Raw genomic sequence first — 26,931 nt, forward strand, 5'->3', positions numbered from 1 at the left:
TTCTGGGCTGATGATGCTTTCTGTTCCTGATTCTTTCAAATCTAATCTTTTTGGAGGTTCCTAACAGGGGTTTTACATTCAATGCTTGGCACATATGCAGTAAAAGTTAGCCTTTGCTTCCCCAATCCTATAAATTTATCAGAACTAGTTGTTGAAATGTGTGGAGCAAAGATACATAATTTCTTTAATCACTTAGAATACACCGTACTTATTTTGTAGTCTATTATTTGAAGATTTGATTTTGGGTTTTGGTTTTTTTTTTGTTTGTTTGTTTATTTGTTTTTGGCTAGTCAAGTGAAGCAGTGGGAATGGAGAAGGAACAAAGAAATCTGTAACTGGTTGTGACCAATTAGTTATAAATACCACTGCAATTTTACCAGCCATCAGAAGTTTTGAAGTTTAATACTACTGTTACTAGATTTTTTGTGGGTGGGGGTTGGACAGGGTCTCACTCCCATCGCCCAGGCTGGAGTGCAGTGGCACTATCATTGTTCACTGCAGTCTCGACTTCTGGGCTCAGGTGATCCTCCCATCTCAGCCCCCAGAGTAGCTGGGACTACAGGTGTATGCCACCACATCCAGCTCATTTTTTGTATTTCTAGTAGAGATGGGGTTTCACCATGTTATGGAGGCTGGTCTGGAACTCCTTGCTCAAGTGATCCACCCACCTCAGCCTCCCAAAGTGTTGGGATTACAGGTGTGAGCCACTGTGCCCAGCCCTTCAAGTACTTTGATCTTTTGGAGTATGAGTTAAGCTCCTATAGGGCCTGCTATGGTTGAAACGTTTATATCTTACAGAATTCATGTTGAAACTTAATCCCTAATGCAGCAGTATTGAGGTGTGGCTTTGGGGGGTGATTGAGTCATGAGGGCCTTGCCCTCATGAATATATTAGTGCCTTGTAAAAGGGCTGGAAGCTACTAGCTTTTGCCTTACGGCCTTGTGCCATGTGAGAACACAGCAACAAGGCTCCATTTTGGAAGCAGAGAGCAGCTGTCGCCAAACACTGAGCCTAGCAGAGCCTTGATCTTGAACTTCCCAGCCTCCAGAACTGTGACAAAATAAATGTATGTTATTTACAAATTATGCAGTTTATGGTATTTTGTTATAGCAGCCCAAATGGACTAATGACCTTATTTTAGGGAATCTTACGCCACCTACCTAGGTTGAAGATAGTCCTTCCAGATCAGTTTGTTTTCTTCTGCTAGGTTCCTGCAGGAGTATCAGTGGCTAGGTACTATATTTCCATCAACTTCTCAGCCTATTGTTTCCCAGGTGAATAATTGTAAATTTGAACTCTAAACCAGTATTAGAACAAGCCTATTTTGTAGCACATCTTCAGGGTGCCATGGCTCATGCCTGTAATCCCAGCACTTTGGGAGGCTGAGGTGGGCGGATCACCTGAAGTCAGGAGTTCAAGACCAGCCTGGCTAACATGAAGCCCTGTCTCTACTAAAAATACAAAATTAGCCGGGCGTGGTGGTGCATGCCTATAATCCCAGGTACTCGGGAGGCTGAGGCAGGAACATGGCTTAAACCTGGGAGGCAGAGGTTGCAGTGAGACGAGATAATGCCATTGCACTCCAGCCTGGGCAATAAGGGTGAAACTCCGTCTGAAAATAAAACCTCTTCAGGGGACGCTTTTGGCCCACCTGAAGCTCGGCATGAGACAATACCCTTCTCTCTCTGGGGTGGCGCATGGATTTTTTTCTGATTTGTGTTTTCGCTGAAAGTAAAGCTCTTCATTGGGCCCAGCTTTGTGTAGAGCTGTCAGTTTCTATTCTTGTGTACCCAAATCCTGATCTCTTGTCACCGTTTGGCTGTCCAAAGCCAATCCCTTTGAGACTGGCAATCTCATCTACTAGAGGCTACTGCAGTTTCAACTCAGTTTCATATTTGGAGCCCTAGGACATTCCCTTTCTTACAAAGTAAGTACTTTGACTTTCAAAGGATGTTACAGCGGAAATTTTCAGGTGTCTTAGTCTGCCACAAACTGAAAACAATGTGTTGTTTTTAAAAATATTTTTACCCTGTAGTTACTCTCTTCTTTCTTCTTGGGGTGTCGTATTTTAGCAGTCTTCCTTCACGTTGAACATATTTTGGCAGTGTTTTTTTTACCCTCAGTACCTTTGTCTTTCTCTCCATCTTCTCCCTTCCTGATAACCTATGACAGTCCCTTGACCTGATTTTTAACTGTTTTTATTCAATTATCTATTGAATTCTTTATTTCAAAAATTATATTTTTATGCTAGAATTTCCACGTTTCTTCATAGATGCTTTTTTCTGCTTCCCATTTCCATTCAGCTTACTTTGCTGGTTTTATTCATATGTTCATTTAAAATTCTTATTGAGCCGGGTGCAGTGGCGCACGCCTGTAATCCCAGCACTTTGGGAGGCTGAGGTGGGCGGATCACTTGAGGTCAGGATTTAGAGACCAGTCTAGCCAACATGGCAAAACCCCGTCTCTACTAAAAATAGAAAAAAAATAGCCAATGGTGATGGTGGGTGCCTATGATCCCAGCTACTAGGGAGGTTGAGGCAGGAAAATTGCTTGAACCCAGAAAGCAGAGGTTGCACTGTGTTGAGATTGTGCCACTGCACTCTAGGCTGGGCTACAGAGTGAGACTCTGTCTCCAAAAAAAAAAAAAAAAAAAAAAAAAAAAAAATTGGCTGGGCATGGTAGCACGTGCCTATAATCCCAGCTACTGGGGAGGCTGAGGCAGGGGAATCGCTTGAACCCAGGAGGCGGAGGTTGCAGTGAGCCGAGATCGCGTCACTGACTGCACTCTAGCCTGGGCGACAGAGGGAGAGTCCGTTTCAAAAAAAAAAAAAAGAATGTGTCTGTTCTATGTGCTGTGCTAAAAAACTATTACTTTGAATATATCACAAGTTATACTAGGATTTTACTGGAAAGTAGTCCCAATCCGGACCCCAAGAGAGGGTCCTTTGACCTCGCGCGAGATTTCGAATTCAGAGTGAGTCCATAGAGTAAAGTGAACGGGCGCGGTGGCTCACGCCTGTAATCCCAGCACTTTGGGAGGCCGAGGCGGGCGGATCACAAGGTCAGGAGATCGAGACCACGGTGAAACCCCGTCTCTACTAAAAATACAAAAAATTAGCTGGGCACGGTGGCGGGCGCCTGTAGTCCCAGCTACTCAGGAGGCTGAGGCAGGAGAATGGCGTAAACCCGGGAGGCGGAGCTTGCAGTGAGCCGAGATCGCGCCACTGCACTCCGACAGAGCGAGACTCTGTCTCCAAAATAAAATAAAATGAAATGAAATGAAATAAAATAAAAATAGGAATAGGGCCGGGCGCGGTGGCTCAGGCCTGTAACCCCAGCACTTTGGGAGGCCCAGGCAGGCGAATCACACAGGAGATCCAGACCAGCCTGGCCAATATGGTGAAACCCTGTCTCTACTAAAAATACAAAAATTACCTGGGCATGGTGGCACTTGCCTGTAATCCCAGCTACTTGGGAGGCTGAGGCAGGAGAATCACTTGAACCTGGGAGGTGGAGTTTGCAGTGAGCGGAGACCTTGCCACAGCACTCCAGCCTGGGCAACAGAACGAGACTCCCTCTCAAAAAAGAAACAAGAAAATAAAGGAATAAAAGAATGGCTCTGCCATAGGCAGAGCAGCGGTATGGGCTGCTCCACTGAGTATACTTATAGCTATTTCTTGATTATATGCTAAACAAGGGGTAGATTATTCATGAGTTTTTCAGGAAAGAGGTGGGCAATTCCCAGAACAGAGTTCCTCCACTTTTTAGACCACATAGGGTAACTTCCTGACATTGCCATGGCATTTGTAAACTGTCATGGCACCAGTGGGAGTGTCTTTTAGCATAACACATTGTAATTAGCGTATAATGAGCAGTGAGGATGATCAGAGGTCACTTTCATCACCATCTTGGTTTTGGTGTGTTTTAGCCGGCCTCTTCACCACATCCTGTTTTATCAGCAAGGTTTTTATGACCTGTATCTTGTGCTAAACTTCCATCTTATCCTGTGACTAAGAATGCTTAATCTCCTGGGAATGCAGCCCAGTAGGTCTCAGCCTTATTTTACCCAGCCCCTATTCAAGATGGAGTCACTCTGGTTCTAACACCTCTGACACCATTGATGGGCATTTGGGTTATTTCTAGCTTTGGGCTGTCATGAAGAATGCTGTAAACAACATTTTTACACTTGTCATGTCTCTTGGTATAAATGTGCATGCATTTCTGTTGGGTACATAACTAAGAGTGGAATTTCTGAGTCATTTGGATTTGTGACTGTGAAATCGCTTTGGAAAGGATTATATCAGTGAGAAAATTATCGTAGTCTGGGAGATCTGATTTAGCCAACTTCCCTCTTGTCTTTAGCGTTCAAGCTGTCCTAATTATTTCTGGGTTTAAGATAGTTGAAATGATAATCCCCTTTCCCTAAACAACTGCCTTTGTAAGGCTGAGAGACCACCAGGTTAGGAGGATGGATGAGCCTGAATTCTGCTAAGGTGTGGACAAAAGTGAATGCCAGCCATTATTCCAGAGGTCACAAGATATGCAACTTCCTCAGTTACTCCTGAAGAGAACATCTCCATGTAGAACCTGAGATTGGCCTTTCGAGATATCTTTTCAGGCTTTTTGCATGTCTTACTTGAATGACTTCACCTGGACCCACCAACCATCCTGTGGCCCCAGCCAGAAGTGACTCCGGGCAAGAAGACAACTTCAACTCCCTGTGATTTCATCTCTGAACTAACAAATCAGCAGCAAGCACCCATAGCTTAGAAACCGCTACCCCTTTCCCCAAACTGCCTTTGAAAAATCTCTAATCTGTGAGCCTTCAAGGAGATTGATTGAAGTAGTAACTCTGTCTCCCAGGTGGTGGCATGACTGGCCTTGTATCAATTAAACTCTTTACTACAAGGCAATGAATTTATTTTGTTTTTGCAGCGAACAGAAAGAACCAGTCAGATGGTTACAAATGTTCAACTTTTCTAAGATAATATGTTCAGGCTGGGTGTATCCCAGCACTTTGGGAGGCTGAGGCGGGCAGATCACCTGAGGTCAGAAGTTCAAGACTAGCCTGACCAACATAGTGAAACCTCGTCTCTACTAAAAATACAAAAATTAGCCAGATATGGTGGCACATGCCTGTAATCTCAGCTACTCGGAGGCTGAGGTGGGAGAATTGCTTGAACCCGGAAGGTGTAGGTTGCCATGAGCCGAGATCTTGCCACTGGACTCCAGCCCGGGTGACAGAGCAAGACTCCATCTCAAAAAAAAAAAAACAAAAAACAAAATAAAACCTGAGACTAGGTAATTTATTGTAAAAAGAGGTTTATTTGGCTCATAATTCCAAAGGCTGTACAGAAAGCATAGCTGGGGAGACCGCAGGAAACTTACAATCATGGTGGAAGTCAAAGGAGAAGTAGTCACGTCTTACGTGGCCAGAGCAAGAGGAAGAGAGAGAGAAGGGAGGTGTCACACTTTTAAACAACCGGATCTTGTGAGAGCTCTGTCAGGAGAATAGTACCAAAGGAGTAAATCCACCCCTGTACTCCAGTCACCTCCCACCAGGCCCCACCTCCAACATTGGGGAATACAATTTGACATGAGATTTGGGTGGAGACACAGACCTAAACCATATCGGCCATTCAGATATCCTTTTTGTGAAGTAATTATTTCTTAATATCATACCCAATTTCCAATGGGATTTTGTATCTTTTTCTCTTTCTGAATGCAAACTCTTTGTCATTTATGCTTTGCAAACTCCGTCTCCCACTTCAGAGCTTGACTTTTCATTCTCTTAATGGGATCTTTTCATGAATGTCCTTAACTTTAATGTCACCCAATTTATAAATCTGTCTTTTAGAGATTTTCCCTGTCAGAAGGTCATTACATTTCCTTAATCTTGTAAAAATTTTATGGGCTGGGTGCAGTGGCTCACACCTGTAATCTCAGCACTTTGGGAGGTCAACATGGGTGGATCACAAGGTCGGGAGTTTGAGACCAGCCTGGCCAACATAGTGAAACCCCATCTCTACTAAAAATTAGCCGGGCATGGTGGCATACACCTGTAGTCGCAGCTACTTGGGAGGCTGACGCAGCAGAAGCGCTTCAATCCGGGAGGCGGAGGTTGTGGTGAGTTGAGATCATACCACTGCATTCCAGCGTGGGCAATAGAGTGAGACTCCACCTCAAAAACAAAAAACAAAAAAAAAATTTATGCCAGGCACAGTAGCTCATGCCTGTAATCCCAGCACTTTGGGAGGCCAAGGCAGGCAGATCACTTGAGATCAGGCGTTTAAGACCAGCCTGGCCAACATCGTGAAACCCCATCTCTACTAAAAATGCAAAAATTAGCCATACGTGGTGGCGCATGCCTGTAATCCCAGCTACTCAGGAGGCTGAGGCAGGAGAATTGCTTGAACCCGGGAGGTGGAGGTTGCAGTGAGCTGAGGTCATACCACTGTACTCCAGCCTGGGTGACAGAGCGAGACTGTCTCAAAAAAATTAAAAGTAAAAATAAATATACATTTTATGATTTTACCTTTTTGTTTTTTGAGATAGGCTCTTGCTCTGTCACCCAGGATGGAGTGCAGTGGCTCAGTCATAGCTCACTACAGCCTTGAACTTCTGGATTCAAGGGATCCTCTCACCTCAGCCTTCTGAGTTGCTGGGGACTACAGGTACCACCAATGCTGGCTTATTTTTATTTTTATTTTTATTTCTTTTTGCCATAGAGATGGGAATCTCTTTTTGTTGTCTAGGCTGGTCTTGAGCTCCTGATTTCAAGCTATCCTCCCACCTCAGCCTCCGAAAGTGTGGTATTACAGGTGTGAGCCTCCGCATCTGGCCCTACTTTTTATATTTAGATCTATAATCCGTCTTGAATAGAGCTAGAGGCCAAGCTTCTTTAAGTACAGATTCCCAATTGTGCATATATAATTTTTAAATGTACTGACATTTCACCACTGTTCAGCAATGTCATCTTTGTCATGAATCTAGGGTACGTGTATATGTGGGTTTCATTCCAGACTCTCTATTCTGCTTCTTTGCTCTATTTTTGTATCCTTGCACCAATAACACATTGTCTTAATTAATGCAGGTTTATGATAATTTTGACATCTGGTAGAGTAAGTCCTCCCACATTGTTCTTATTGCAGTTTGTCTTGGGTATTCTTTCCATGTGAATTTTAGAATCACATTGTCAATTTCTCTTTTTTTTTTTTTTTTTTGAGACGGAGTTTCACTCTTGTCGCCCAGGCTGGAGTGCAATGGTGGGATCCCGGCTCACTACAATCTCTGCCTCCCGGGTTCAAGTGATTCTCCTGCCTCAGCCTCCTGAGTAGCTGAGTTTACAAGCACCCACCACCATACCCACCTAATTTTTGTATTTTTAGTAGCGACGGGATTTCAACATGTTGTCTAGTCTGGTCTCAAACTCCTGACCTCAGGTGATCCGCCCACCTCGGCCTTCCAAAGTGCTGGGATTACAGGCATGAGCCCTTGCACCTGGCCTACTTTGTCAATTTTCATAGCAAAAACCTGCTTGGTTTTGACTGGAATTGCATTGACACTATAAATCAATTTGGGGAGAATTGATATTGTCGATGAAAAGAGTCAAATTCTGTAAAATATTTGAAAAGATTTATTCTGAGCCAAATATGAGTGCCCATGGCCCGTGACACAGTCCTAGGAGGTCCTGAGACCATGTGTCCAAGGTGGTCGGGGTGCAGCTTGGTTTTGTACATTTTTGGGGAGGCATGAGACATCAATCAAATACATTTAAGAAATACATTGGTTTGGTCCAGAAAGACAGGACAACTCAAAGCAGAGGCTTCCAAGCTATACATGAATTTAAACTTTCTGGCTGACAATTGGTTGAGTTTGTGTAAAGACCTGGGATTCATAGAAAGGGAATGTTCAATTAAGATAAAAATTGTGGAGATCAAAGTTCTTTTAAAGTCTTACAGTGGCTGCCCTTAGAGACAATAGATGACAAATGTTTCCTATTTAGATCTTATTTAATCTCTTTAGGATTGGGAGGGTCTGGAAGAAAAAGATCTAGCTATATTAATAGAGATTCTTTATAGATGCAAATTTTCCCCCACAAAGAAGAGTTTTGTAGGGCCATTTCAAAATATGGCAGAGAAACATGTTTTGGAGTATATTTTGATTTTCTTCCTTGTCTCGTAATGTTATGCCAGAGTCAGGTTGGAAAGTAAATCACGATATACAGGGTTAAATAAAACCCATCTAATGAGAATTTGCTTTGTAGGGCGTGACTCCCCAGACCCCTCAGACAGGAACGTGGGCAATATAAAAAATTAGAGTTTTGTCCTCAATATCTTTATAATACTGAATTTTTGTGTACAGTGTTTTATGTTTTATGTGACTATTGTATATTTTTCCACTTATTTAGGTTATTTTTAATTTGTCTTATAGTGTTTTATAGTCTGCATGTGTACATTTTTTTATTTATTTTTAGTTACATTTTTAGGTAATTGTGAGTTGTATTGTTGTGGCTCAGAAAATAAGGCCGGGCGCGGTGGTTCATGCCTGTAATCCTAGCACTTTGGGAGGCTGAGGCGGGTGGATCACCTGAGGTCAGGAGTTCGAGACCAGCCTGGCCAACATGGCGAAACCCTGTCTCTACTAAAAATTAAAAAAAAATAGCTGCGTGTGGTGGCACGTGCTTGTAGTTCCAACCACTTAGGAGGCTGAGGCAGGAGAATCATTTGAACCGGGAGGTAGAGGTTGCAGTGAGCCAAGATCATGCCACTGCACTCCAGCCTGGATGACAAAGTGAGACTCTGTCTCAAAAAATAATAATAATAATATGCCCCAAAATACAGTGCTTTGGGCGTGCTGAGTGCTTTGAACTAAGGGAGAACCAAGGTCTCATTGACCTTCTCCAGCTCCCCTGTCCTTCCTCCTCTTTACCTCCCTAAGCACAGAGAGGGGCTTTCTCTGAAGTTTCCTTATCTAACTATGGGAATTTCCTCCAGAAGAAATGCAACTGTCATGAGCACCACCCCCACCCCCCAAATAATCTCATGCATAGGGAAAATTAACTCACAGAAAGACTAACGGTCAACACCACCTATTCTGAGGACTGCTACCTAAGCGACATTACCTGTGTAATAAAACAGCTTTATTCACCGTGCTGTTCCTCCCCTCAACATCCCATAACCTGTCAGTACTTCTCCCCAGAAATCCCAAGCCCCTATTTCTATTTTTTCTCTTTTTTTTTTTTTTCTTTTGAGACAGAGTGTCACAGTTGCCCAGGCTGGAGTGCAGTGGCACAATCTCGGCTCACTGCAACCTCCACCTCCTGGGTTCAAGCAAGTCTCCTGCCTCAGCCTCCCTAGTAACTGGGATTACAGGTGCCCACCACCAGCCCCAGTTAATTTTTTTTTGTATTTTTGTAGAGACAGGGTTTCACCGTGTTGTCCAGGCTGGTCTCGAACTCCTGACCTCAAGTAATCCACCTAACTCGGCGTCCCCAAGTGTTGGGATTATGGGCATGAGCCCCCACACCTGGCCCCCAAGCCCCTATTTCTTGCTGTAGGTCATGACACTAGAACAACTTAAGTCATCTGGTCCTTCTTTATGTCTCATGATTTGTGGGACTCCTGTACACATGCATGTAATAAATTTGCATGCCACGGCCGAGCATGGTGGCTCATGCCTATAATCCCAGCACTTTGGGAGACCGAGGTGGGTAGATTATGAGGTCAGGAGATCGAGACCATCCTGGCTAACACAGTGAAACCCTGTCTCTACTAAAAATACAAAAAATTAGCCGGGCATGGTGGCATGCACCTATAGTCCCAGTTACTCGGAAGGCTGAGTCAGGAGAATCACTTGAACCCGGGAGGCGAAGGTTGCAGTGAGCCGAGATTGCGCCACTGTGCTCCAGCCTGGGTGATAGAGCGAGATTCCATCTCAATAAAAATAAATAAATAAATAAATAAATAAATTTGCATGCCACTTGTCCAATGGCAGTGGATCATCAGAACTTATTAACATTAGTGCCACTAAAGTTGGTATACAGACTCGTCACTGTTAAATTTGACTGGCTTTTAAAAACTTGTATACCTTTTCTCCTGCTAATTTGTCTACTGTCAGTGTATTTCACAAACTCAAATTACTATTATTATTTTGAGACAGAGTCTCATTCTGTTCCCAGGCTGGAGTGCAGTGGAGCAATCTTGCTCACTGCAGCCTTCGTCTCCCAGATTCAAGAGATTCTTGTGCCTCAGCCTCCCAAGTAGCTGGAATTACAGGTGTGCGCCACCACACCTAGCTAATTTTTATATTTTTAGTAGAGATGGGGTTTCAGCATGTTGGCCGGGCTGCTCTTGAACTCCTGACCTCAGGTAATCTGCCTGCCTAGGCCTCCCTAGGAGGAGTGCTGGGATTACAAGCATGAGCCACTGCGCCTGGCCAGACTCAAATTATTGAAACTTTAGCCAGTAGAGGGAAAGTTGAAAACTTCCCTAAGGTTTGTCTTTTAAATTTTTTTTTCAATTATCAGTTTATGTATATATATGTCAAGACAAAATAATTTAGTATATGAAGAGAACTTTCTTCATCTATTAAAAGAAGTCTGGGCTGGGCTGTGGTAGCTCATGCCGATACTCTCAGCGCTTTGGGAGACTGAGGTGAGAAGATTGCTTGAGCCCAGGAGTTCAAGACCAGCCTGGACAGCAAAGGGAGACCCCATCTCTATATTAAAAAAAAAAAAAAATAGCCAGGCATGGTGGGGCACAGCTGTAGTTCCAGCTACTTAGGGGGCTGAGATGAGAAAACTGCTTGAACCCGTGAGGTTGAGGCTGTAGTGAGCCATGATTGTGCCCACTCCACTCCAACCTGGGTGACAGATTGAGAACATTCTTTTTTTTTTTATTGTCAGCCAAGCTGCCAAGATTTTTTTTTTTTCTGCAAACCTTTTTAAGTGGTGAAATGTTTAGCATTTTCTCTGATATGAGAAATAATACCTTTTATACAACAACCTTAATTATCTTATTAATTCAAATTGCTTGAATTGTTTACATATCCAATTGTATCATCTGCAAATAATGAAATTTTATATCTCCTACTCCTGTTCTAGCTTGCCATCTTGCTCTGTATAGGATTTTGCAGTACAATATTAAATAGATATGATAATTGTCATTTTGTCTTTTTTCCAATTTCAGAGTGAAAATTTTCAACATTTTGCCACTTAGAATGTTTTGCTGTAGATTTTTGTAGACATCTCTTGTCACATGAAAAAAGTCTCTAAGCTTTCTGAGAGGATATTTTAAAATTATAAGTGTGGGCAGGTGCAGTGGCTCATGCCTATAATACCAACACTTTGGGAGGCCGAGGTGGGCAGATTGCTTGAGCCCAGGAGTTCAAGACCAGTCTGGGCAACATAGTAAGACCCTGTCTCTACAAAAAAAAAAAAAAAAAAGAAATTAAAAAAAAAGTATATGCTAAAGTTTATCATAAATTTATCAAGGCTGTGCGCAGTGGCTTGTGCCTGCAATCCTAGCAATTTGGGAGGCCTAGATGGGAGGACTGTTTCAGCCCAGGAATTCAAGACCAGCTTGGCTAATACAGTGAGACCCTGTCTCTACAAAAAATTTAAAAATTAGGCCAGGCATGGTGGCTCATGCCTGTAATCCCATCAATTTGGGAGGCCAAGGCGGGCAGATTGCTTGAGCTCAGGAGTTCAAGACCAGCCTGGGAAACATGGCAGAACTCCATCTCTACAAAAATACAAAAAAACTAGCTGGGATGGTGGCTTCCAGATTTAAATGATAAAATAAATTTTATAGTCTCATTGTATTAATGTGATGAATTTGATAGATATTTTGAATGTCAAACAAATTATCTTCTTTTCCAGAACAGTCCTAAATCCATTAGGCATGAAACAATGAAGTAGGCATTCTGTGGGCTAGAGTGGGTTTCTGAAGCTGAGGTAAGGTGAGGTTGATGTCTATCTTATGAAGGAGGGCTGGACAGCATGGGTTATCAAAGCCTGAGTCAGGAGAAGAGGACATCTGTAATATAATCTAAAAAAAATAAAAAAATAAATCTGATCTTTGTCCCTAGTTCCTGACACAGAGCTTTTAAAAGCCTTAAAATTTCCTGAGTGATCCAACTGTCTTGTTATTCACAATGAGCCCATTTCTCTCAGTGACTATACCTGAGTTTATGCCAAACAGGTGGTTCACGGTAGGGCCCCTAATTGTTTCACAATGGGGGCTTATTTTAGGAAAAACCAACCTTCTAAACATTGAAAATTTCAGTCCCACCCCGGCCTCCTGGGGAGGTAGGGGCTGGACATTGAGGTCAGTCATGACCTTAGATTAAATCAAAGGTGGCCACATAATGAAACCTCTAGAAAAACTCTTTTTTTTTTTTTTTTTTTTTTTGAGAGGGAGTCTCGCGCTGTCACCCAGGCTGGAGTGCAGTGGCCGGATCTCAGCTCACTGCAAGCTCCGCCTCCCGGGTTCACGCCATTCTCCTGCCTCCGCCTCCCGAGTAGCTGGGACTACAGGCGCCCGCCACCTCGGCCGGCCAGTTTTTTGTATTTTTTAGTAGAGATGGGGTTTCACCGTGTTAACCAGGATGGTCTCGATCTCCTGACCTCGTGATCCGCCCGTCTCGGCCTCCCAAAGTGCTGGGATTACAGGCTTGAGCCACCGCGCCCGGCCGAAAAACTCTTAAAGAGGATCAAGTCTGGGCACTGTGCCTCATGCCTGTAATCCCAGCACTTTGGGAGGTTGAGGCGAGTGGATCACCTGAGGTCGGGAGTTTGAGACCAGCCTGACCAACATGGAGAAACCCCGTCTCTGCTAAAAATACAAAATCAGCCGGGCATGATGTGCATGCCTGTAATCCCAGCTACTCAGGAGGCTGAGGCAGGAGAATCGCTTGAACCCGGGTGGCAGAGGTTGAGGTGAGGAGATCACGCCATTGCTCTCTAGCCTGGGCAACAAGAGTGAAACTCCGTCTCAAAAAAAAAAAAAGGATCAGGGGAGAACTTCCTGGTTGGTGAATATATGAGGTACTGATGTGACAAAAGGCAGTCAAATGGCTAGGCAGATAGGGGCGGGTCCCCAGTGAAACCCCACCTCCAAGCCAAAGATAGTTTCAAGCCTGAAAGCCAAGCTACAAGTTAAATCCTCGGACCAGATTAAGAACTTGTCTTCTCATTTGGCATGCTTTCTTCTGGACCCTTCACCTATTTTACATATATCTACCTTTTCCTAATTGGTTTTCTACACTGTCATGGCCACCTTTAAGTAGTGTCTTCACTTTAACCTTTTTTGCATACTCACAAACCAATCAGCACACACTCCTCATTCTGAGTCCAGAAAAGTCACTGGACCCAGCCACACGGGGGACTTTCCTGCCTTCAGGTAGGGGGACCACCCCCACATTCCCTCTCTGCTGAAAGCTGTTTCATCACTTAATAAAACTGCCTGCTTTGCTCACTCTTTGATTGTCAGAGCATCCTTATTCTTCTTAGGCACAGGACAAGAACTCTGGAATTGGAGTGCAAGCCAGAGTCAGCCTGGGTGGGCTGAGTGGGTGGGCCATGTCCAGCAGCAGGTAGGGGGGCCGAGTGAGGCCTGGGTGGGCATCACATGCTGGAGGTCCCCAATCCCATGCTAGTACTGACACACTGTGACTCCACAAGGACAGAAGCCTCTGTGCTCCTCCCTGTCACGCCCTGCCTTATGCATCTCTTTCACTTGGCTCTTCTTGAGCTGAATCCTTTATAATAAAACTTTAAGTACAATACTTTTTTTTCTTTTTTTTGAGATGGCATCTCACTGTGTCGCCCAGACTGGAGTGCAATGGCCTGATCTCAGCTCACTGCAACCTCCGCCTCCCGAGTTCAAGTGATTCTCCTGCCTCACCCTCCTGAGTAGCTGGGACTATGGGCACATTTTTTCGTATTTTTAGTAGAGACAGAATTTCACCATGTTAGCCAGGATGGTCTCGATCTCCTGACCTCATGATCCGCCCCCCCACGGCCTCCCAAGGTGCTGGGATTACAGACGTGAGCCACTGCGCCTGGCCAGTACAATACTTTTGTAGCCTGGTGCAGTGGTGCACAATTGTAATCTCAGCTACTAGGCTGAGGTGGGAGGATTGTTTGAGCCCAAGAGTTTGAGAGCAGCCTGGGCAAAATAATGACCCCACGTCATTTAAAAAAAAAAAAAAAAGTAGTGTTTTTAATGAATGCTCTAAGTCATTCTAGTGAATTTCCAAACCTGTGGTCAGAAGCACAGGTAGCTTTGGGGTATCGAAGACTTGCACGGGCATCAGAAGTCAGGAGTAGTTTTGTGGAACAGAGCCCTCAGTTTGTGGAGTCTGCATTAACTCCGGGTAGTGGGAGAACTAAATCGTAGGACACCCAGTTCGTGTCAGACAATCAATGTCGAAACGTAGCATTCATGCAGAGGGCTGGTCTGGATTGTGGTGGCAGAGATCAAGTTGGGGGTATCCATGTGGGAAGTATAAGGAATGGAGGCAATAAGGATTGGCTGCCTAAACAGAAGATAAAATACGTAAACATATTAAGGATATCTGAAAACACAATGAGATTCTATGTGGAGGTAGGAGGCGGGACTTGACTCCAAAGGTGAGGCTCAGACACCAGAACAAATTGAGAACTAACAAAAACAGGGACTGGGAGAAAGCAGCTTTCCCTAAACAGGCCCACCAGTGTGCCGTGTCAGTTTACCATTGCCATGGCAATACCCAGAAGTTACCCCTCATTTGCACGGCAATGACCCTGTGACCGGGAAGTTACCACCCTTTTTCTAAAAATTTCTGCATAATCTGCCCCTTAATTTCCATATAATTAAATGTGGGTAAAGGCTGGGCATAGGGGCTCACACCTGTAATCTCTGCACTTCTGGAGGCCCAGGTGGGAGGATCACTTGAGGCCAGGAATTCAAGACCAGCCTGGTCAACAGAGCTAGACCCTGTCTCTATTTTATAAAATTACAAAAATTAAAAATTTAATAAAATAAAATTAGATTTAAAATGTGGTTATAAATCTGACTGCAAAACTGCCCTGGAGCTGTTCCTCTGGGCACACTGCCTGTGGGGTAGCCCTGCTCCACAAGGAGCAGAACCTCTGCCGCTGCTGTCCACTGCCACTTCAGTAAACGTTGCCAACACCAGCCGCTCACCCTTGAATTCGTTCCTGGGGTAAGCCACACACCCTCCTGGGCTAAGCCCCAATTTTGGGGCTCATCTGCTCTGCATCAACACCAGTCACAATGACTATTATTAAAAAGTCAGGACCAGGCACAGTGGCTCATGCCAATCAGCTTGCACTCCACATTCTGAGTCCATAAAAGGCCCAGACCCAGCCAAACAAGGACTTTCCTGCCTTTGGGTAGGAAATCCCAGAACTTTGGGAGGCCGAGGCATGTGAATTGCTTGAGCCCAGGACTTCAAGACCAGCCTGGGCAACATGGTGAAACCTTGTCCCGACAAAAAATACGAAAATTAGCTGAGCATGGTGGCATGCACCTGTATGCCCTGTAACTCAGGAGGCTGAGGTGGAAGGATCACCTGAGTCCGGGAGGTCAAGGCTGAAGCAAGCTGTGATTGCACCACTGCAGTCCAGCCTGGGTGACAGAGTGATGAGACCCGATCTCAAAAAAAAAAAAAAAAAAAAGGATAACAAATCTGTACATGACATGTAGCCATGAGCCTAAAATAAAAGTTAAAAAAACAAAAAGTCAAAAAAGAACATGCTGGTAAGAGGCTGCAGAGGAAGGGGGACGCTTATACAGAGCTGGTAGAAATGTAAACTAGTTCAGCCACTGTGGAAAGCAGTTTGGAGATTTCTCAAAGAACTTAAAACAGTTCTGGATCAAAACTACCATTTGATCCAACAATCCTATTACTGAGTATACACCCAAAAAATATAAATCATTCAACCATAGAGATGCATGTACATGTATGTTCATTGCAGCACTATTCACAATAGCAAAGACATGAAATCTACCTAGATGCCCATCAGTGATGGGCTGGATAAAGAAAATGTCATCTGGGCATGGTGGCTCATGCCTATAATCCCAACACTTTGAGAGGCTAAAGCAGGAGGATCATTTGAGGCCAGGAGTTTGAGACCAGCCTGGCAATATAGTAGGACCCTGTCTTCACAAAAAAAATTAAAATTAGGTAGGCATGATGGTGCACACCTGTGGTCCTAGTTAGTAGGGAGGCTGAGGTGGGAGGATCACTTGAAACTGGGAGATTGAGGCTGCAGTGAGCCGTGATCTCACCAATGCACTCCAGTCTGGGTGACAGAGTGAGACCCTGAGTAAAAATAAAATGTCATACATATATACCATGGAACACTATGCAGCCGTAAAAAAGAACAAAATCATGGCCTTTGTAGCAGTACAGATGGAACTGGAGGCCATTATCCTCAGCGAATTAACACAGGAACAGAAAACCAAATATCGCATGTTCTCACTTATAAGTGGGAGCTAAATATCGAGTACACATAGACATTAAGGAGGGAAAGTAACACCGAGGACTACTTGAGGGTGGAGGTTGGGAAGACGGTGAGGATTTAAAAACTACCTATCAGGCCGGGCGTGGTGGCTCATGCCTGTAATCCCAGCACTTTGGGAGGCTGAGGCGGGTGGATCACCTGAGGTCAGGAGTTCGAGACCAGCCTCAACATAGAGAAACCCTGTATGCCTCAATTATAGGAGCAGATTTATTATGGTAAATACTGAGATCAGGAAGCATATGTAACTGTGTCATAGAGTGATTACATCCAGGCATTATTGCCAGCCAAGATTGATAAATATGCCCAATAAGTACCATTGTTCTCTGTGTCAGCCCTTGTTGAAGGAATACTCACGGCAGTGGTGATAATCGCTATCACAGCTACCGTTCAATTACTCATTGTGACTGGTTGTCTCGCTTTCCTCAGGTTTTCTTCCACCATCTGTGACAGCTTCTTGATCTGTCCCCAGGTGGGTGACTGTGTTCGACGGGTGTTGTTCATGACAGTTGGGGTCCTCCTTAGTGTCAGTCTTGACATGGCTGCAACCGGGGGGGTCCTCGGGATCCTCCTGGAGTCTCTTCTTCGGCATCTGGCTCATGATAAGGTTTCAGGTGTCTTGATGGTATCCAAATCAGCTGTTGATTTTTGCCTGGACAAACACAAGCATAACCTCTACCCCAAGTTATTATTTAATAGCTTTAGCTTCTTTCCGGGTAATGCAGCATCTGTGTTTGAGACCAGAGGCATTAACATGGGTTAAATTGTGAAAGTGTCTAGCATTAGCTATTGCAGTAGCAACTAGGCAATCAGCCATTTGATTCCCTGCAGTCAAAGGTCCTGGAAGAGGTGTATGAGCCCTAATGTGAGTGATGTAAAAAGGGTGCCTTCTACTCCTAACTGCTGTTTGCAATTGGGTAAATAAAGTCATCAGTTGTTCATCTGTATGAAATCATAACTGAGCATTTTAAATTAACTGTGTGGAATGAACCACGTATGAAGAATCAGAAATCACATTAATAGGCATATCAAAAGCAGTCAATACCTTAATTACAGCCGCAAGCTCCGCTTTTTGAGCTGAAGTATAGGGCATCTGGAAAACTTTACTTTTTGATCCAGAATAAGAAGCTTTACCATTACTAGACCCATCTGTAAAACAATGAAAACGCTTAGCAGGCTGCAGGTTGTTTACTGCAGGAACTGTATATGCAAACCATTCACAGTCTTGCTCAGCTAAAGGGAGAGTAAAGAAACAGTCTTTTAAATCTATGACTATTAAAGGCCCATTTTTTGGAACTATAGCAGGAGAAGGCAATCCTGGTTGTAAACCTCCCATAGGTTGTATAACTGAATTGATAGCTCTTAAGTCAGTTAACATTCTCCATTTACCTGATTTTTTCTTAATTACAAAAACTGGAGAATTCCAAGGGGAAAATGTTGGAGCTATGTGCTCATTTTCTAATTATTCAGTAATTAATTTCTCTAAAGCCTCCAGTTTCTCTTTACTTAGCGGCCATTGTTCTATCCAAGTTGGCTTATCTGTTAACCATTTTAAAGGTATAGGTTCTGGAGGCTTAACAATGACTGCCACCAAAAATTATTTCCTAATCTTTGGCGGGAACTTTGTTTTCCACTTGAAGTGGTTCTTTCCAACCTTGCAAATTTTTTTCTAGCCCCATACCAGGAACATACCCCATTTCATGCATTGTATGTTGACTTTGAGGGCTATATAATTGTTCTGGAATTAGAACTTGTGCTCCCCATTGTTGTAATAAATATCTTCCCCATAAATGTATAGGTACAGAAGTTATAATTGGTTGAATAGTCCCAGGTTGTCCACTGGGCCCTTCACAATGCAAAATATAACTACTCTGATATACTTCAGGGGTTTTACCAACTCCAACTATGTTAAATTGAGCGGGTTGAATTGGCCATGCAGACGGCCAGTGCTGTAGAGAAATGATTGAAATGTACGCTCCTGTATCTTCCAAACCTTTAAATTTCTTTCCCTGAATAGTTATTTCACAGGTAGGACGTTTATCAGTAATTTGATTCACGCAATAAGCTGCTTTGCCTTGTTTATTTGTGCTTCCAAATCCTCCTGTTGGTTTAATTTCACTTTTCCCCATTCCCACATATGGCACAATCAGAAGCTGTGCTTCCTGGCTCTGCTTTCCAGGGAACAGAAGTAGATATAACAGTCTGAATTTCCCCATTGTAATCTGAATCAATGACTCCTGTATGTATTTACACACTACTTTTAAACTTAAACTAGGCCTTCCTAAAAGCAATCCTATTGCCCCCGCTGGCAAGAGTTCAGACTCCTGTTGGGACCTTTTGCGGGGGTTCCCCAGGCAGAAGGCTCACAGTGTTTGTGCAGCATAAATCTACTGTGGCACTTCAGGCTGTGGCGGGCGACAGACATTGTACAGGGATGAGGGAATGGCCCGAGCTGGAAATGCCCCGGTTTAGAATGGGGCCCGGGATGGGCCCCTCATGGCGTTTCCTGAAATCAGGTTCCCATCTTTATCAAACTTAGAGTGACATTGACTAGCCCAATGTTTTCCTTTTTTACATTTTGTACATATTTCAGGCTCAACAGTTTTCTTTTTTCCCATCTCTGGCGGCCTGACTCGCTGATTTTTTCTACATTCTTTTTTAGTATAACCATGCTTCCCACAGTTAAAACAAGCCGCAGGAAATGGAGTATCCACTCTCAGTCCTGCCATTGCCTAGGCTAGCAGAGTAGCCTTATGCAGATTACCTCTGATACCATCACAGGCCTTGGTATAATCAACTAAATGTGCTTTCCCTCTGATAGGTCACAGAGCGGCCTGGCAATCGGGATTAGCATTGTCGAAAGCTGGTAACTGCAGCACTATATCCTGAGCAGCCAAATCTGCAATCATCTTTTTAAGAGACTCCTGTAACCGAGCTATAAAATCGACGTATGGTTCTCTTGATCCCTGTTTTATAGCACTAAAGGAAGGGTATTGTTCCCCACCTGAAGTGATGTTTTCTTTTTTTTTTCTTTTTTTTTTTTTTTTGAGACGGAGTCTCGCTCTGTCGCCCAGGCTGGAGTGCAGTGGCTGGATCTCAGCTCACTGCAAGCTCCACCTCCCGGGTTCACGCCATTCTCCTGCCTCAGCCTCCCGAGTAGCTGGGACTACAGGCGCCCGCCACCATGCCCGGCTAGTTTTTTGTATTTTTTTAGTAGAGACGGGGTTTCACCGTGTTAGCCAGGATGGTCTCGATCTCCTGACCTCGTGATCCGCCCATCTCGGCCTCCCAAAGTGCTGGGATTACAGGCGTGAGCCACCGCGCCCGGCCTGAAGTGATGTTTTCCTAAGCTCTAATGCACACTCCTCTAAGCTGTTCTGTGGCATCATCCTGCATGACCAGTTGTGCATCTAAACCAGCCCAGCTGCCAACCCCCAAAAGTCGGTCTGCAGTTATAGTAATTTGAGGATAGGCCTGGGCATTGTGAGCAGCCTGAATGGAAGCTTCATCTGCCCACCAAGTTTTACATTGTAAGAACTGAGCAGAACTGAACAGAACTTACACAAGCTCGAGTAAGAGCATCCCAGTCAGTAGGAATCATCCGACTGGAAACAGTAACATTCTTAATAGTCTCATTACAAAAGGAGAACCTGATCCATGCTGATTTATAATTTGTTTAAATTCTTGGAGTAATTTTGTTATGCCTAGACCGTTTATTCCCCGAAGAAGACCACCAGAGTCCAGAGTCAAAGCTAAGCAGCAAGGATCTTTGTTACAGGTTCGAACCTGGAATTCTCCTTCGCTCATGAAACGAGACGGGCAGGAGAGCTTCCTTACTGAGCTCCGAGCAGTGTTATATAGTCTAAGAAAAGTGGGCATAGAGTTATTATACAAATCAGATATATGATTGGCTAGTGTTTGAACAAGGCGATTTGGCTAACTATGATTGGTTCCCGCCATTTCTGATATTTTGGTTCAAACTTTGAGGCGGGAGAGCAGGTTTATGGCAGCAAGAGTTTATCTTACTTAAACACGTCTTGTGACCTTGCCTCAGAACTTACAAAATCTCTGGTATGTGCAAAACAAAATCTCTGGTACGTGCAGAAAACCAGGTACTCACAGAACTTACGAAATCTCTGGTATGTGCAAAGATTAGAGAGCAGAACAAGGGTGTAGCGGGTGGGGGGCGGGTACACATCTATCTTTGTGTCCTTTCATTTCCCCCTTCTCATAAGTAACTGGATGTCTAATCTTGGATTTCTAGAGTCTTATAATATAGCCTCACTTTCTGGGTGCAGGAGAGGCTGGTGATGGCTACGGAGGACTATTAGTTGGATGGTATCAAACCTTTCTCTGACAAATTGTAAAATTTTATTTACTACACAGGGGCTTATAGTGAATAGAAGTAGTAAAGACATTAGGGGGCCTAAAAGGGGTGCCAGAAGGGAAAACATTGAAGAGCTCCACCAATTGTTAGCGGCTGTAGTGAATTGTTGCTTTTTTATTTCTAAGCTTAGTTCGTGTAGGCGTTGGACTCTTTCCTTAACTAACCTTGACTCATTTATATAGAAACAGCATTCTTCTTTGAGGAACATACAGGTACCTCCTTTCTCAGCCGTGAGTAAGTCTAAGGCTCTGCGGTTTTGAAGGGTGACCTGTGCTAGGGAGGTGAGCTGCCGCTGAAGGGAGGCTAGGGAATAGGCTTAGTCTTCCATAGCAACAGAGAACTGTTGTAACAGCTTGTCGTTTTCTATCATGGAGTGTTGTAGGGCCCCTCCTGCTAACCCCGCTGCGACGACAGAGGTGGTTAAGGATATTCCGGCAATTAGTGGTAGAAAAACTGCTCGTCTATGTCACGCAGTTTCAGTTGGGGCAGTCTCTGCCCAGCCTATGAACTCTGCCGGGGTCAGCAGGGTCAGTCGGGGAACTAGTGTAACAGGGATGCACAACTGTCCGTCAGAGATGCTTTTGGACAGAGTTTTTAACAGAGTCATATTACACCAGAAGAACACACCAGGGGGAGCACGTATGGGGCTATTAGGGTATGTAGCCGTCTGGTTGCAGAGGCTGCTACTAAATGCTGAATAACAGTAGGGGTATTTCTCTTGGTATGGGTCACGGTACAGGGCTACATCAGGTATTGCAACTGTTGATGAATTAGAATCTGGCATATAGTTTGTGGGTGGGGAGGAAAGGGGAACAGCGGTTAATGGTGGTCTTCTTAAGGTTGCACACATAAAGCAAGAGGACAGGTCGCCTAAACCGGTGAGGTTAGCGAATGCTAGCCCTTCTTGTAATAGGGTTAGCCAGGAGAAGGGCTGCAAGTCTTGTGATAGCTTGGTTTCCTGTCTGTGGATTTGTGTATGGATTAAGGGTCGAATCTGGACTAGACTCCGCCATAAGTACAGGTGGCTACTAGGCCAGCTACTACTGGCATCGTAGTAGACTGCCCTATGTTGGGGCGATGTCCACCGGGAGTGCCTTGGATCTGTTATTATCTAAGTGAATATTTTGGGAGTCCTTGTCGGGTAGCGAGTCCTGAGGAGGTTAGACTTTCTCGGGTATTCGTCCTATACCCTGGCTGAGTGCATTTTACAATAGTGGTATGGGCAACCTGCATTCTGGTGCCACCAATAATTCTTACAATTATATTCAGTCTGATCATATTCAAAACAAATCATGGGTATCCCTGGTTGGGCAATTTGGAAATTAGTGAAATTGAGGTAAATTGGAGTATTGCACCCAGAGGGGGGGCAGTCTGCACTAGCTAGCAGTTTACCCGCTTGGGGGGTTTCCCTGGGGTGAGTTTTGTTCTCATAGAGCCAGAACCTCCAGACATAGGGATTAGACGGCGCAGCAGTTAGGAGAGTCAGATGTATAAGGCATAAAAGCATAGGCAAGCTAGACATGGTTACGGCTATGTGGGTGACGGCGCAGGGTTAGCTTTAAGGGATTGTTCTTAGCTTTGTCTACAGTCCATGTAACCGGTGCTCCAGACGGCTTGAGAAGGTTGGATGTTGGGTCCACTGGTTTGACGTGTGTGTAGTGGATTTACGAAGCGATGCCTTCTACTTTGAGAGCGGTGGGAGTAGTCAGGAGTACTTGCAGTGGTCCTTTCTACCTGGGTTGAAGAGTTTCTTGCCGGTGGCGCTTGACTAGGACCTAGTCTCCTGGCTGGAACGGATGAGGCGTTGGCGGAGGTCCTGCCTTGTACAGTTCTCGTAGTCTGGGCCAAATTTCCTGGTGAATTTTCTGTAAGGCTTGTGAGGAGAACAGGAGCTCAGAGACATTTTCAGTTTCAGGTTTGAGTAAGTCATCTTTTAGACTGGGGACCAGGGGTGGGGGTCTGCCATACATGATTTCATATGGTGTGAGGCCCAGTCTGTAAGGAGTATTTCGGGCCCGGAACAGAGCGTAGGGGAGAAGTACTACCCAATTAGCGCCAGTCTCCATGGTCAATTTAGTTAAGGTCTCCTTCAGAGTCCGATTCATCCTTTCTACCTGTCCTGAGCTTTGGGGCCTATAAGCACAATGTAATTTCCAATTTGCCCCAAGAATGGAAGCCAAATCCTGACTTACCTTAGCAACGAAGGCTGGTCTATTGTCTGACCTTATTTGGACGGGAAAGCCATACCTGGGGAGGATTTCTTCCAAAATTTTCTTTGCTACAACCTGAGCAGTTTCTTTTTTAGTTGGGAACGCTTCTGTCCATCCTGAAAAAGTATCTCAGTCTCTGACGTTACAGCCGCTCCTGCATACCGCTGGCCTTGGTGGACGTAGCTGCTGCCATCAGTGAACCAGGTGAGTTCTGTGTCGGGGAGCGGACGATCTTGCAGGTCCTCCCGCACCCCATGCATCTGAGCCAGTATCTCAGTGCACTCATGGAACGGGGCATCCAAGTCTGGATTTGGCAGCAGTGAAGCAGGGTTTAAAGAGGTTGGGGGCAGAAAAGTTATTCTGAGGGGGTTTAACAGCAGTCCTTGATAGTGGGTGAGCCGGGCGTTACTCATCCATCGGTCCGGTGGCTGCCGGAGGACGCCTTCAATGGCATGCGGGGTTATAACGCGCAACTCTTGCCCCATGATAAGTTTATCAGCGTCTCGGACCATTAGGGCGGTCGCCGCGATTATCCGCAGGCAGGGTGGCCAGCCAGCAGCCACTGAATCTAATTTTTTTGACAAATAGGCAACTGGCCTCTGCCAGGGGCCTAGGTACTGTGTTAACACGGCTTTTGCAACACCCTTACTTTCATCTACGTATAAGTGGAAGGGCTTGGAGACATCAGGGAGCCCCAGCGCGGGGGCTGATAACAAGGCAGTTTTGATTTGTTGAAAGGCCAGCTCAGCCTCTTCCGTCCAATTGAAGGGCTGCCGTTCCTTTGTTGCCTGGTATAGGGGCTTGGCTAACTCAGCAAATCCGGGTATCCATAACCTACAGAACCCTGCCGACCCCAGGAATTCTCTCACTTGCCGTGTCGACTGGGGTCTAGGGATGCGTAGGACTGTTTCCTTTCGGGCTTTGGTTAGCCAGCGTTGCCCCCCTTTTAATAGGTACCCCAGATAAGTTACCTCCGACTTGCAGATCTGAGCCTTTGTTGCTGAGGCTCGGTAGCCTAGCTCCCCCAGAGTCTTCAAGAGGTCCTCAGTCCCTTGAACACAAGTTTCCGGGGATCTGGCTGCTATTAAGAGATCATCAACATATTGCAAAAGAGTTATTTCAGGGTGTTGCCGCCGGTACTCACCCAGATCTTCATGAAGGGCTTCATCGAACAGGGTTGGCGAGTTCTTGAACCCTTGTGGCAACCTGGTCCATGTTAGCTGACCGTTGATGCCCCTCTCAGGATCCGTCCATTGAAATGCAAAGAGTCCTTGACTTTTGGGAGCCAGAGGAAGGCTGAAGAAAGCATCTTTTAGATCAAGAACGGTATACCACTGTTTTTCGGGATGTAAAGCACTCAGAAGGGTGTATGGATTGGGCACAGTGGGATGTATGTCCATGACCCTTTTATTAACTTCTCTTAAATCCTGTACTGGCCTGTAGTCTGTACTGTTGGGTTTACGAACAGGTAACAGTGGAGTATTCCAGGATGAGTGGCAAGCCCGTAGGACTCCCTGGTCTAGGAGTCGGCGGATATGGGGCGTAATTCCTTCTCTTGCCTCCAGGGGCATAGGATATTGCCGAACCCGAACCGGGTCCGTCCCTGGCTTAACTTCCACAAATATGGCAGGTCGATGTTTAGCTAGCCCTAAGCCCCCAGTTTCTGCCCACGCTTCAGGGAAACGCTGGAGCCAAGAGTCAATTTCCTGATCGGGGGGCTTTTGCTCTTGATGGAGTCGGTACTCATCTTCTAAGGTGACAGTCAGGATAGATATTGGCCTGTTTTGGGAATCAGTTATCTTGGGCCCTTCTGGCTCAAAGTGGATTTGGGCCCCCATCTTTGTCAGCAAGTCCCTCCCTAGTAGAGGGCAGGGGCTCTCTGGGATGACTAGGAAGGAATGGGAGACTTTTCCCGTTCCTAAGTCTACAGTCCTCTGGGTTGTCCAGGGGTATTTTTTGATGCCTGTGGCCCCGTGCACCAGGATGTTTTCTTAGACATTTTTCCAATTGGTTTGGTTAGGACTGAGCGTTCCGCCCCAGTATTGACTAAGAAGCGAACTGGGGACCCCTCCACTTGCAAAGTTACCCTGGGTTCGGGGAGGGGGTCCGAACCCCGTCTTCCCTAGTCAGAGTCCTGGGTAACGAGTACGGAGGTAGGGTTAGCTGGTCTCCGTTTCTTTGGGCAGTCTTTAATCCAGTGACCACGTTCCTTGCAATAAGCACACTGATCCTTTTCTAATCCTTGCCTAGAGCCTTGCTTTGTCTGCTTTCTGCTTTGGCTATTCCCTGCCTGGGGGAAAGCTGCTACTAAAACTTTGTCATTTCTTTGGTTGCCTTGAACTGTTTTTCTTCTGGAGTATCCCTATTATTATAAACTCGCTGGGCCATCTGAAGGAGGTCCTGAATCTGCTTTCCCTCTAAACCTTCTAATTTCTGGAATTTTCTTCTAATATCTGATGCTGCCTGGTTTACAAAGGACATTACTACCGCAGCCTGATTTTCCGGTGCTTCCGGGTCCATAGGGGTATACTGTCTGAAAGCTTCCATTAATCTCTCTAAATACACAGCGGGGCTTTCTGTCTTACCTTGTAACACAGAATATACTTTAGCCAAATTGGTGGGCTTGCGAGCTGCAGCCCGGAGACCCGCCATTAGAGTCTGGCGATAAATGAGCAGTCGTCCCCTACCTTCTGCCGTGTTGTAGTCCCATCTGGGCCGGGTCAAAGGAAAAGCCGCGTTAATGAGGTCAGGATTTGCAGTTGGCTGGCCGTCATCTCCTGGAACCAGCTTTCTGGCCTCAACTTGGATTCTTTCCCGCTCCTCCGTTGTGAACAGGATTCGGAGGAGCTGTTGACAGTCATCCCAGGTTGGCTGGTGAGTAAACATGACACTGTCTAACAACGAGGTTAGATCTTTGGGATTATCGGAGAACCGAGCATTTTGGGACTTCCAATTGTATAAATCACTAGTGGAAAAAGGCCAATACATGAGACGGGAGAGCCTGGTATCATCGAGCGATCTTATTTCTCTGAGAGGCAGGGCTACGGTGGAGTCAGGGAGTCAGGAAGCTTGGTCCCGCTGTACACGGCCTCGCGTTCGGCCGGCCGGCCCCCCCGGGTTACTTTCTCTCTCGGCTGCTTCCGCTTCTCGGTTTCCCTCTACGGAAGCACCACCCTGGGGGACTGGGTCCTGTGGGATAAGGTGCGGATATGGTGGGGGAAGTGTGGGTTCTAACGTTAGGGGGTCCTGGCTGTCTGGCAGCACAGGGGCCGAGGGAGCAGAGGGAGTCCTTTGTCTTGTAGGTCGCATTACTAGGACCTTGCAAGGCTCAAGGATGAATGGAGTTATCCAGGGCGGTGGGTCTTCCACAAGATTTTGCCACACTAGAATATAAGGAATTTGATCAGGATGTCCTGACTGCCCTGGCAGGAAAATCTTAGTTTTTACCTTAGTAATAATAGAGAGACAGAAAGTTCCTTCGGAGGGCCACCCTATGCCGAAAGAGGGCCACTCCGAACTGCAGAAAGTAACTAGCTTTCCCTTCTTTAGTTCTACGCTTAAGTTACGCCCCCGAGCCTTCACATCCTTAAAATTGGTAACAAGGAGTGAGAGCGGTGTGCTCTGGTTGTTGCCCATCTTTGGACTGCTCCTGCAAAGAGAAGGAGGGACGAAAATGAGTGTGAAGCAGAGGGGAGTATCCGACAGGTCCGGTCCTGGAAGGGGAAGAAAAGGTTTTATGTTTCGTTTTGGACTTACACTTAACACTTAACAATAACGGACAGACAGTGAGAAACGATGAGCC

At 45.4% G+C, this 26,931-nt stretch overlaps 1 protein-coding gene across 3 annotated transcripts; it reads right to left on the bottom strand.

Annotated features, from left to right (window-relative positions):
- Positions 1-5,823: 5,823 nt before the first annotated feature.
- Positions 5,824-26,151, bottom strand: LOC135969418 (uncharacterized). Of its 3 annotated transcripts, XR_012431730.1 has the most exons (4): positions 25,817-26,151; positions 17,578-17,681; positions 16,890-17,184; positions 5,824-6,182 (listed from the first exon to the last, which is right to left on the bottom strand). XR_012431730.1 is itself a non-coding variant. In XM_074033556.1 (3 exons), the coding sequence occupies exons 1-3, from the start codon at positions 26,115-26,117 to the stop codon at positions 17,167-17,169; spliced, it is 423 nt and encodes a 140-aa protein (XP_073889657.1). In that variant the 5' UTR covers positions 26,118-26,151; the 3' UTR covers positions 16,496-17,166. The 3 variants fall into 3 exon arrangements, 2 of the variants coding, with proteins under 2 accessions (XP_073889657.1, XP_065395319.1); XM_074033556.1 differs by lacking the exon at positions 5,824-6,182 and having other exon boundaries at positions 16,496-17,184; XM_065539247.1 differs by lacking the exons at positions 5,824-6,182; positions 16,890-17,184; positions 17,578-17,681 and adding an exon at positions 17,923-24,210.
- Positions 26,152-26,931: the final 780 nt, after the last annotated feature.

Source organism: Macaca fascicularis, chromosome 2 (assembly GCF_037993035.2).
Source record: "Macaca fascicularis isolate 582-1 chromosome 2, T2T-MFA8v1.1".
In the NCBI taxonomy this organism is placed as follows: domain Eukaryota; kingdom Metazoa; phylum Chordata; class Mammalia; order Primates; family Cercopithecidae; genus Macaca; species Macaca fascicularis.